Source organism: Phocoena phocoena, chromosome 8 (assembly GCF_963924675.1).
Source record: "Phocoena phocoena chromosome 8, mPhoPho1.1, whole genome shotgun sequence".
Classification (NCBI taxonomy): Eukaryota; Metazoa; Chordata; class Mammalia; order Artiodactyla; family Phocoenidae; genus Phocoena; species Phocoena phocoena.
In genome coordinates this window covers 5,076,497-5,087,773 of record NC_089226.1, presented here as the reverse complement: position 1 = coordinate 5,087,773, position 11,277 = coordinate 5,076,497, and the positions used below count along the sequence as shown (strand labels likewise).

Genomic DNA, 11,277 nt, shown 5'->3' with positions numbered 1-11,277 from the left:
ACCTCTACTCTGGAGCAGAAGCGAGCAAAGTTCTACTTAATAGGTGACATTTCAGGCTTGAGGCCGTGCGGTCTCTATGACAACTACTCAGTTCTGCCTTCTAACTGAAAGCAGCCACAGGCAGTACATAAATGAATGGGCACGGGCTGTGTTTCAATAAAGCTTTATTTACAAAACTGGGTAGCCAGCCCAAGGGGCATGGCTTGCTGACTCTTGCTCCGGAACAAAGCAAAACACATCACCTCTGAACTGCAATAAAGCCTGTGCTGCAAAAGCAGCACCTCTGCTGGCGTCTGCCTGCTCTGTCCGCTGGCCCTGGACTCGCGTGGGGACACGCTCGATAAGGGGGTCTAAGTCTGCAGGTGACGGTATGGACCACAGTCAAGATCCTGACAGCCCGTCTTTAAGAGGGGCCGCCAGACTAATCCCATTTCAGGGGCCCACGTGACCTCACTTCCCATGTTTCTCCCCGACCTCACGGCCTCTCTGTTACCATGCAGAGATCAAGTCGGCCTCCAACTTACTAAGAATCTTGCTCTTCTCTCATTCTGGTCAAAAGAATAAATAATCAGTTGAGGGGGAGGGGGCAAGCTAAGCCCAGGTTTCTACTTGATAAGGATGTACAAGATATTCTCTAAAAAAATAAGTTACATAAAAACGTCTGGACACAGAGCTCCTAACTAAACCACCAGCCACAGAGAAGACCAGAGCTAAATAAACCCCGCACAGCACGAGCCTCGTCTGCCGTCTGCACACATTCTCGCCGTCTGCCCACCTTCTCGCCGTCTGCCCATCCTCAGAGCCTCGCTCCAGGAAACAGCTGGGCTTGTGTGGCCACGGCGCGCTCACACGACCCCACCAGAGAAGCTTCTCCTGGACCAGACAGAACAGACCTCGGAACCCCAGCGCACCTGGCGCAGCGCACTCCCCGCCGAGCAGCAGCCGGGCTGCCATGGTCCCTCCGCTGGCCTTTCTCAGGCAGACGTGCCCGGGGGGTGATGCACCACCCGCTCCTCCCTTTCAGCCAGAAGGCCGACCGGGTGTGGCTTTTGCGGCCACCGTCTTCCTCCCTGAGAATCACTGCTGTTCAGGTGCCTGTTTAGGAGATGGGGCCGTGGTCACGACGACCGTGGAGACGGCTTTGGAGGAACCAGAAGCTGTTCCTTGTTGAAGGTGGGACGCGGGGACAGTCTGGATGCGCACCTGTTTGCAGAAAGAGTGTCTGGTCGGCAGACTGCCCGCGGCCCGTCAGCTGAGGACGAGCAGCACAGGGCAGGAGGGCAGCCCGACACGCGCAACGGGTGCCCGGACCTCACCTGTGTGGCCTGACCCTGCTGCTGGAGCTGCTGCAACTGCTGGGCGGTGAGGAAACTAACCGGCTTGTTGCCGGCAATGAGCTTCGTGCCTGCTGGCATGGTGGTGAGGATGATGTTGCGGCCCAGCCCGCCAAGGCTGCGGAGGGGAAGCACGAGTGAGGCACGGCCGGGCCGGGCCAGCATGAGGCCAGGTCTGGGGCCAGCGGAAAACCCCGGCACTCTGGACTGAAATGGAAACGGCTGCCGAGACCACCTTTCTCCCAGCTTCTATGCTTCCCGTGTCAGAGAAGAGAGCAAGGCCAAAGGCTCCCGGTGCTTTGGATGAAATGGCCCTGTATCTGCTCCGTGACCAGCAGGAGTAACGGACGGGGCCCCAGCAGGTGTGCACTCCTGACCAGAAACCCAGCCCTGCCAAGGCAGCCACCCTGGGAGCAGCAGACTCATCTCTTCATGCCCTCCATCCCGATCTGAGTCAGAGCCACGAGACACCCAGGCCCCCAGGAGGCCCTCACCTCTGAGCCATCACAGCCCAGGGCTCAGACATTGAGGCGAGGCCTTCCCTAACGCCCATGCTGGGGACTGCCCCCAGCTATGTCACACCCACTACCCCCATCCAGCTCCGCCTGTGCCCTCCCCCTTGCTTTCCCTAGAGCACGTCACCGGCCACACAATACTTTAACTCACTATTCCTCTCCCCACTCACCCTACAGTATAAGCCTGAAGGCAGCACCAACTTCTGTCTGTTTTAATCACTGCTGTATCCACAGCACCTAAAACAATGCGGGGTGCTCGAGACTCACTGCTGAGCACAACAAAGGAGCCCGGGAAACCAGCCGCCTTCCCCTGCATGTCTAGGTGTCCCCCCACTGCCGCCCGCCCAACCCTCTACAGCACTTACTTGGCTCCAAGGTTGCCTTTGATGATGGGGGCTGTGACCACACCCTTGCCCTTCATGGGCTGGCTAATGACAGAGAGTGGAACTGTGATCCGCGTAGGCAGCTTCCCCTAGAGAGAAAAAGCAACTGGGTTTACGGAATGGAAGAAAAGACCGCCACGCAGCGTCACCCAACATCACCCAGTGCCACCCAGCTGCCATGAGCCTCCTCTCTCCTGCCTCAGGAAGCAGAGCAGCCGCACACACCTGCCGTCATCAGGGCAAGACATGTGCCCGAACCACAAAGGAAAGCGTGTGTCCCCTCAGGCACAGTATGAGCCTGAGCTCCCAGAGGGGAGGGTCTTACTCATCCACGTACCCCCAACACCGGGGACACAGCCAGGCGGAGGAACTGAGCAAGGACAGAGGCACTCAGGAGTGAATACAGCAGGTGCATAACTGCTGCTCCCCTCGAGCAGGCGCACTGCTGGGGAGCACACAGCAGGACACATTCCCCGAGTGCTCTGCTTCTCCCAGAGGTAAGGGAGGTTAGTCAGCAGACACCAGTAATAAACTCAACCACATGAAAAGTCCAACCCACAGCTAATAAGAAGGCCCAGAGGAAGACAAAAGGAGCTGGAAAGACCTGGTATCTTTGGGATTTCATGATGGCTGGGGTTCGGCCACTACACTAGCCCATTTGTAGGTTGCCTGGTTTTTAACCCTTGGTTGATGATAAAATTTATATACAGTAGGATCCTGTGTACATACAACTTTAAAAAAATGATTCAAGAGGGGCAGCTAACAAGATGCAAAGAAAAGGAATCAACATTTCCCACAGGCAAGCTGGTTCTAAAGAAGCCAGGCATTCAGGAGGAAAACTGTATACCAGGGCACCACAGTGATCTCCACAGCTGAGCTCAACTGCAGCCCCTTAGAAAGCACGGAAAGATGTCAGTGGGCAAGAGAACACGGCCAGATGGGGCCTCCAAGGGAACCTACTAGGGTTGTATTGTCGTCCTAAGAATCCCTAGTGTTGAGAACAAGACCGCTTCAGACCAGCCGTCCACCAACTCGTGTCCCTCCATGAACTAGCCTACCAGCTGCCTAGACAGACAGACAGGCAGCACCACTCAGTACTTCCTGCCCCACCAAATGCTCTCCAGTTACAGTGACCCTGATTGATGACAACAGGGTAGATACCGCTGGATTCACCTTTCTGTTTCAGAAGGACTCAAGAGAAACAAAAGTGCATCAAGTAAACACTGTCTCCTTGCTTTCTTATTTTAACTTCTCTGATACGAGAACCTAAACAAACATTTCCTTTAAAGCGACACTGCACTTCAGGGTTGGCTGGTTGGCTTTACTACCATGTAGGTCCTCCTTCCTCCCACTAATCCTCTGGATTTTATCCAAATTAGTAAGGTTTTACTACATTGCCTGCTTAGAAAAGTAAACTGTATTTTATACTGTCCAGATGCACCCACCATACAGAACAGTGCCCCTTATCTAGAGGTCGAAGAATAAACACATGCACCCAGAAACACACCTGTTGATATGGAAATTTGGTTTATGATAAAGGTAGTACCCTCAAGTTAGTGGGGACGAGATATACTAGTCATTGATGTTGGAATAATTTGAAAAATATGAGACCTATACCACATGCCATTCACAAAAATATATTTCAAATGGATTTCTCAATTACACTTTTTTTAAACTCTAAAAATATTTTACGAAAATGAGGGCTGACATCTTTATAACCCTGGAGTAAGAAAGGCACAAGACACGAAACCTAGGAGCCGTAAAAGAAAATGTTGATGGATCTCATCAGATAAAATACCTGCAGAGCAAAAGGCTTCACGTGCAAGGTTAAAAATTTGCCAGACTGGAAGAAAATATTTTCTACACATACAAGAACTAACATGCAGAAGATACAAAGGCTGGTGCCGGCTCACACAATACGAAAAGGCCAAATACCCCAGAAGAAAACCGGCAAAGATTGATTCACCCCTGGAGAGCCCATGCCAACCTCTGGACGAATGGCTGCCCATCCTCACTAAAGATCCAGGAAACAGAAAAAGAACTCTCTTTTTACTAGTAAGATAGGGACATAAAGTTTAAAAAAACAGGATATCCAGCACGAGGTTAGGGTACGAGGGAAACAGGAAACTAGCTGATGGGGGGAGTGTAGGCTGGTGTGGCCTTTCTGCTAATACAACTGGAGTATCAGAACTTTCAATGTGTACCTCCCCGACCCATGCCGGGAACCTCTGCTCCTGAAATACTGATACATGTTCACATACACAAACAGGCACTGTAGCAATGGTTTTTAACAAGATACTAAGTATCGTAGGATCTGGAATGAGGCCCAAGACACATTTTAAAATATTTAAATAAAGCAAATCACAGACTGAGGTCTCTCAGAGGGATTTTAAAACCACGTAAATATATACGACAATGCTCAGAAAAAGAACTAGGAGGATAAATGCCAAAACACGACGAGTGATGAGCCTCACGAAAGGAGAATCGGAGGTGGTAAGAGGACTTCATACTTACTCCGTGTACCTCCGCACTGTTTTACTTTTTATTTTTATAACATCTTTATTGGAGTAGAGTTGCTTCACAACGTTGTGTTAGTTTCTGCTATATAACAAAGTGAATCAGCCATATGCACACGAATATCCCCTGCACTGTTTTACTTTTATGAGAACATATGCCCATGCTACACTTTCGTAAATTTGTCTCAGAATTAAACAGCAAAGTATTTTAGTAAATAAGCCTGTTTGGGTCAGAGGAGGAGACAGACTCCCAACAAGAGAAGCTTCCCAAGCAGAAGGGCTGGTCTCCACCACCAATATTACTCACAGCCTGGGACGTGGAAACAACCGTGGTGCTGACAGGGACCTGCCGCACAGCAGGGGCTCCCGTCCCGATGCTGATGGGGGTGCTGGAAGCTCCAGAAGCCACGGCCACAGTCTTGGACACGGCAGCGTTCACACTGGGCAAGGACACCGCGGACGTATGGACAGTTCCAGACCCACTGGCCACGGAGGGCCCTTGCTTGGCATGGGCTGCGACCGTGATGGTCGGGCCTGCTTTGGGGGGCATCACCCCCAGGCCCTGCACGATGCGGATGGTGGCGGCTGGTTTGGCTTCAGATGAGGCCACTGTGTTTTTCCCCTTCTGGTCAGCCACACTCACGCCAAGCGCTGGCATCAAGCGAAAAGCTGAACTCGAGGCTTCTGTTGGCTTGAGGTCAGGAGTCACTTTGACTACGGTGGTCCCTGGTGGAGTGGATGAGGGGGCACTGGCTGGACTGGCCTTGGCAGGGCTGTCAGCTGGGTGGACTGGGTTGGAAGTGACGTGTAAGGTAGCGGAGATGCCTTTGCCTGTGGGGCCGCTGCCTGTCCCAAACAGGTCCTGGGTCAGTTTGACTGTGGTGACCTGGGACTTGGCCAACGTGGCCATCATGTCTGGAGTGATCCGCAGAACAGTCTGGCCTTTGGCGTCCGTGGTGATGGAGGAGGGCGGTAGCCGCAGCACGTCCTTGCCCTGGATACGGAAGTTAGTGGCTGTGAGAGGGATGCTGCTGCCCGTCTGGGGCTTCACGCCGAGCTGCCCAGTGATTGCCACCTGGAGGGGAAGAACAGCACTGACAAAGGCGTTCACGAGGCTGAGATGCTTCCAGAGCGTGACTGGGGGAACCTCCACTGCGGGAAATGTGGGTCTCATGTATTTTTCTAACTTGCTCTTTTGAAAAATGGAAGACATTCGCCAAAGCAGAAAACAGTCTAACAAATCCATGCACCCATAACACAATTTCAAAAGTTATCACTTGGCCAATTTTATCTATCTTTCCCCACTCTTCAGGGAGCTGGGGTGGGGGGAGGGACGAGTTGGAATATTTTAAAGTAAACCAATAAGTATCGTTTTGCTGATCAACACATTGGTCCCTGGGCATCCAGGGCTGCCTAAGTCCCTGACATAAAATGGCACAGGGCAGTCGGCCCTCCGCACCTGCGGGTTCAAAATCAAAATTCCGTCAGTGGTTGGTTGAACCCGTGGAGGCAGAACCCAAGGAAGGAGAGGGCCGACTGGACTCCTACATGTCTCTAACCTAGAAGAGGACTTCTAAATGTAAAAGTAATCCCCTATCATCACCACATAATCACCTGTAAATATTATAACACACACTAGCATTTCCCCTACAGTCTCAAAAACGCCTCACTGTTGTGCCGACCTCCACTTTGAGGCAGCAGCAGGGCCCGGCACTAAAGGGCATGAGCCCCGGGGCCAGACTTCCCAGGTTCACATACCAACTCCTACCTACGGCCAATGTCCACGTGCAAACAGGTGCGATCCTTCTAGGCGGGGGACTCTGTGTCTCGTGAGCCGTCCCCCCTCTACTGGACCACTCATGCCATCAGTCGAGTTCACTCACTATCCATGTCCACTGAGTGGTCACTTCTCAGGCCTCGTCTCACTGCCCTTCACACGCCTGGTGCTGCTACGGACTTTGTGAGCACACTTTCCTCTCAGCCTGTCTTGGTCTCCACACCACAGTGTTTCCTTCTGTCTCAGTGAATGACAGTCCCGCCCACCCAGTCACTCAAGCCAAGAGCCACAGGGTCATTCCTGACCCTGTCCTCAAACCACCAGGAAATCACACTGCTCTACCGCCAGGCCCTTGCTTGAAGCCCAGCCAACCGCCCACCTGCACGGCTGCAACTCCCTCCCAACTGGCTTCCCTGCTTCCACCCTTGGTCCCTAAAGTCCATTCCACGCAAAAGCAGTGGAATGGACTTTAGACTTCTTTAAATGTAAACTAGGTCAAGTCATCCTGGCTCACAATCTTCCGATGGCTCCCATCACATTTAAATTAAAAGCAAAGTCTGACGTGACTTAACCACTGGCAACCTCGCCTTCTAACACCTGCGCACTTGCTCACGGAGACTCCAACAGCGTTCCTGTCGTTCCTCAAACATTCCCAACTCGAGGCCTTTTCACGTGCCGTTCCCATGCCTGGGATGCCTGACCCCGGACAAGCACGGTTCCGCACACTCTCCAGCCTTGCTCACCACTCTCACAAGCCTTCTCCCTAGAGAGGTGTTCTCTATGACACTAGGAGCCTTAGAAATGCAGGGGCCTGGTCTAGGTGATGCACAGACTCAGCCCCCAACACCCTGCACAGTGGCCGGCACACAAAAAGCACCCAATAAACATCTGATGAAAAAAATAACGTTGCTTCATCATTAGTGGTCCCATTTCTTCAACAGTAAAACAGGGATAACAAAAGTGCCTGCCCTGTGGTGTTATGAGAATGACATTCAAGTTATTCTATAGGGTTTTAGCTAAGTAAATTCATGAAGAGTCTACTCCAAATCAAGAAACTCAGCTACTTAATGCTGAATTACATGGAAAGAAACAGGAAAAAAAAAAAAAAAACCTCTTTGGCACCTACCAAGCTTGCACTGCCCTTGCTGGAAACTCACGCTTGAAATACCTACGAACTAAGGATCAAAGGTCACAAGCCACTAAGATCTCCAACTATCCTTTGATTCTAGACAAAGGATTCAGACCCACCTGGACAGCCGTGCACCTACCTGCTTGATAATGTTCTGTCCTGTGACGTTCTGAATGACGGCAGCCGCGGGGGTGCTTGGAGCAGAGCCCCCAGGAGAACTGGTGGCCGGCTTGCTCGCAGGGTTGACTGTGGCAGGGAGACTTGTCACTGTGAGCCCCGCCGGCCCCGGTCGCTGCACGGTGGCCGCCGCAGTCTGAGCTTTGACTGGAACGGTGGCCATTACTGTCTAGTTCAGGGCAGGAGAGCAAGAGCTTAATTAGACACTAAGCCGCAGACCAGCACGTGGAGTGGTCTCCACCTGTCACCACCCAGGAAGCGTTCCTGTAAGAGGGCTTCTAATCTAACAATGCCGAGGGCACACTACCCTCTAAAATGAACAGTGCGGAGTTCTTACCCTTAGGTAGAACATCTTAACTTTCAGGAATACTTTCTCATTTAACATCTCATTTCACCCCTACAAACTGAGGGCAAACGTTATACCCCTTTTACAGCAGAGGGACCTGAGGCAGGAGACCCTCGTCTAAAGCACAGCAGTTAGTGGCCTGACTAAGCCTAGAGGCACAAGGGAAGGAGCCTGAGACCTAGAATCACAGGCCTGGATTTACATCCCACCTCTATCTACCAGGGTCCTGATGTCACAATCCTGCGTAAATCACTAAACTTCCCAAAGTTCTGATTCCCGACACGTATTCAATAAAACAAAACTGGTAACTTGCTTACCAGGCTTTGAACATTAAATGAGCTGTTGTGATAAACACCATCGTCAGCAGCAGTAACCTGGGTCCTGGGTCCTGACCCAGACTGCCTGGCAGACTCATCACCCCGGCCCCTGGGCCCCGTCCCTCCTTACCTGGGGCCCGCCTTTGGCCTGCACGGCCGTGGCCGGCACGCGAATCTGTGGCAGCGTCGGTGCCGGCCCTGCTGACTGAGTCACAGCAGGAAGGCTGGGCTGGGCCACCACCCGCACTTGGGGGAGTCCAGCCGAGCCGGAGTGGCTCACGACACGGGCAGCAGCCTGAGAACTCGGTGGAGTCTGGCTGGACGCCGGGGAGAGCATGGTTCCCAGCTGTGGCATCGTTGGCGAAGACACGAGAAGAACACTGTAAAGAACACACAGGGAAACAACACAGACAACTTAGGACACGGATTCAAAAGAACCCTGGAGGGAGAAAGCTGGAGAGGAAATGGAAGCGCTCACCCTGAAGTGGATTTCACGGGTTCCGAGACAGTCGTGGGGCCACTTTTGTTCACTGACGGCACAGGCGGGGGGGAGATGGGCGTGGCGGGCAGAGCAGGAGTGGTGGGGGTCACAGGCGTGACTGGGGTGGGGGGCATGCTGGAGTCGCTGAGGCTCAGCTGGCTCTGCTCGGAAGGGCCAGCGCCGAGGACCTTCACCGAACCCTCCTTGCTGCTGGACTTCTACACAAGGACAGGGAGCGCACGGACGCGGGCGTGAGCAAGGCCCACGGGGATGCCACAGCCCCTCTGCCGCCATCCCACGAGGTCACTTACCACCTTGGATGGGGGCTTGGGTTTTTGCTGAAGGGCTTTCCTGGCTTTAGCTGCAGCTGCTTGGGCCTGGTGGATCCGCTCTGTGGACAAGAGTGGGAAGCTTCAGCAACAGCTTAACCTCAGCACAGTATGGAGGGTGGTCTTACCAAGAGCCAGGGCGCTAACCCGCCTCTACAGCTCTGTCCTGCCCGCATGCCAATGAGAAGGAGTGGAGCTGGGGCAGGAGGGCAGAGGCAGCCCTCAGCTGGCTGGGCACACACCGAACTCTTCCTCGCTCCGGTCCCGATGCAGGTAGATCCACAACTTCCGTCCGATGTCGTACTTCACACACGGGTCCTTCTCGTAATGCAGCCGATCCAGGGCACCACTCACCACTGTATTCACCTGAGACCCAGGACAAAGAGGAGGAAGGACCACGCAGGCTCAGACTCGGGGAAAATCCCTGGGTGAGAGGCACAGCTAACACACACATCCTACCTCCCAATGGCTAACCCCATCACTCGGCAAAACAAGAAACTACGAGTCCTGAGAGATGGAGGTGCTGTGCCCTGAAGATGGTGAGCTGAGAGAAGGAGAGCCTCGCCAATGGCAAGGTCGAGGGGCAGCAGTGCTTTCCTTTCTCAAGACGGCCTCCTTTCCTCTCCATCAGTTTTTTTTTTTTGGCTGCGCCGCACGGCTTGCAGGATCTTAGGTCCCCGATCAGGGACTGAACCTGGACCCTCAGCAGTGAAAGTGCCGGGTCCTAACCACTGGACCACCAGGGAATTCCCCATCAGTTGTTTTTCTTTTTTTTTTTTTTTTTACGTTATTCTATCTTGTATCTCCTTGTAAGCTCCCTTAAATCCATCCTGGAACAAAACACGAGCAGCCCTTCCCCTCCTACCTGAGTGCTGGTGACGTCTGGAGCCAGGAACTGGGAGTCCTTGAGCAGCTCACAGATCTCCGCCCGCGTGCCCTCCCCGTTGGGCAGCCGGGCCGCCGCGTCGCGAACTGACACCAGAAACAGCAAAGTCCGAGCGTCAGCAGGGCTCCCCAGGAGAGCTGTCCCCCACCCGCTGACCAGCAGGTGGACATGGCCCTCTGCAAGCAGCTTCTCCCACACCCTCCACACTTCCAGCCGAGGCTGAAGACCCAGGAGCCCTGAGAGTTCAGTGCGCCCAGGAACTCAGGCAGAAAAAAGTTACAACTGGAACTGAAATTCAGCATTTCCCTCCATTGTGAACCAAGGTTGGCATAACCTCTGTTGGCATATGTTGCCAACCATATGATGGCAGTGCCATGATGCTGTAATGGAAATCAGACATTTTCTTATCACAGCACAGCTGCTGTGGACAACCCAAAATATTATTTCCACTCATCACTAGCTGGGAACTAGAGGAGTTAGAAGACCTGCCACTAGATCTTGTCTTTTTTTTTTTTTTTTTTTTTTTTGTGGTACGTGGGCCTCTCACTGTTGTGTCCTCTCCCGTTGCGGAGTACAGGCTCCAGACGCGCAGGTTCAGCGGCCATGGCTCACGGGCCCAGCCGCTCTGCGGCACGTGGGATCTTCCCGGACCGGGGCACGAACCCACGTCCCCCGCATCGGCAGGCGGACTCTCAACCACTGCGCCACCAGGGAAGCCCAAAAACATACATTTCTGCACCATAAATCTGTTTTAATATTCTGATAACAATTTCAATATGACTGGTTTCTTTTGTAACTCTGTGCATCTTATTTTAGGCATTTAAAAACTTAATTCTGAGAAGGGGTCCAGAGTTTACCAGACTGCCAGCAATCTGTGGCACAAAAAAGGTTAAAAACATCACCTTTGAAGGAATCCTAGCCTGGAGGAAGCAAATTCCGACACCTAAGCTAACTGTTTAGCAGCCTGTGAACAGTTCCTGAAGGAAGGTAAACATGAGCCCAGACCCCAGGGAGGAAACACGGATTCTGTGTAGATCTCTGGGGCAGAATCCCTCCTTCCACGTCCCCAACTGCAAAGCTTCCTGAA

At 52.9% G+C, this 11,277-nt stretch overlaps 1 protein-coding gene across 2 annotated transcripts in view; it reads right to left on the bottom strand.

Moving 5' to 3' along the window:
- Positions 1 to 1,077: 1,077 nt before the first annotated feature.
- The window catches only part of NFRKB (nuclear factor related to kappaB binding protein), a 32,528-nt gene continuing 22,328 nt past the window's right edge, over positions 1,078 to 11,277 (bottom strand). For both annotated transcript variants that reach the window (XM_065882121.1, XM_065882120.1), the window contains exons 16-25: positions 10,170 to 10,276; positions 9,547 to 9,670; positions 9,287 to 9,366; positions 8,973 to 9,193; positions 8,625 to 8,874; positions 7,794 to 8,000; positions 5,056 to 5,823; positions 2,215 to 2,321; positions 1,317 to 1,452; positions 1,078 to 1,203 (exon numbers count right to left, since the gene is read on the bottom strand). In XM_065882121.1, coding sequence (XP_065738193.1) covers positions 1,078 to 1,203; positions 1,317 to 1,452; positions 2,215 to 2,321; positions 5,056 to 5,823; positions 7,794 to 8,000; positions 8,625 to 8,874; positions 8,973 to 9,193; positions 9,287 to 9,366; positions 9,547 to 9,670; positions 10,170 to 10,276 — 2,126 coding nt within the window. The remainder of the gene's footprint in view (positions 1,204 to 1,316; positions 1,453 to 2,214; positions 2,322 to 5,055; positions 5,824 to 7,793; positions 8,001 to 8,624; positions 8,875 to 8,972; positions 9,194 to 9,286; positions 9,367 to 9,546; positions 9,671 to 10,169; positions 10,277 to 11,277) is intronic.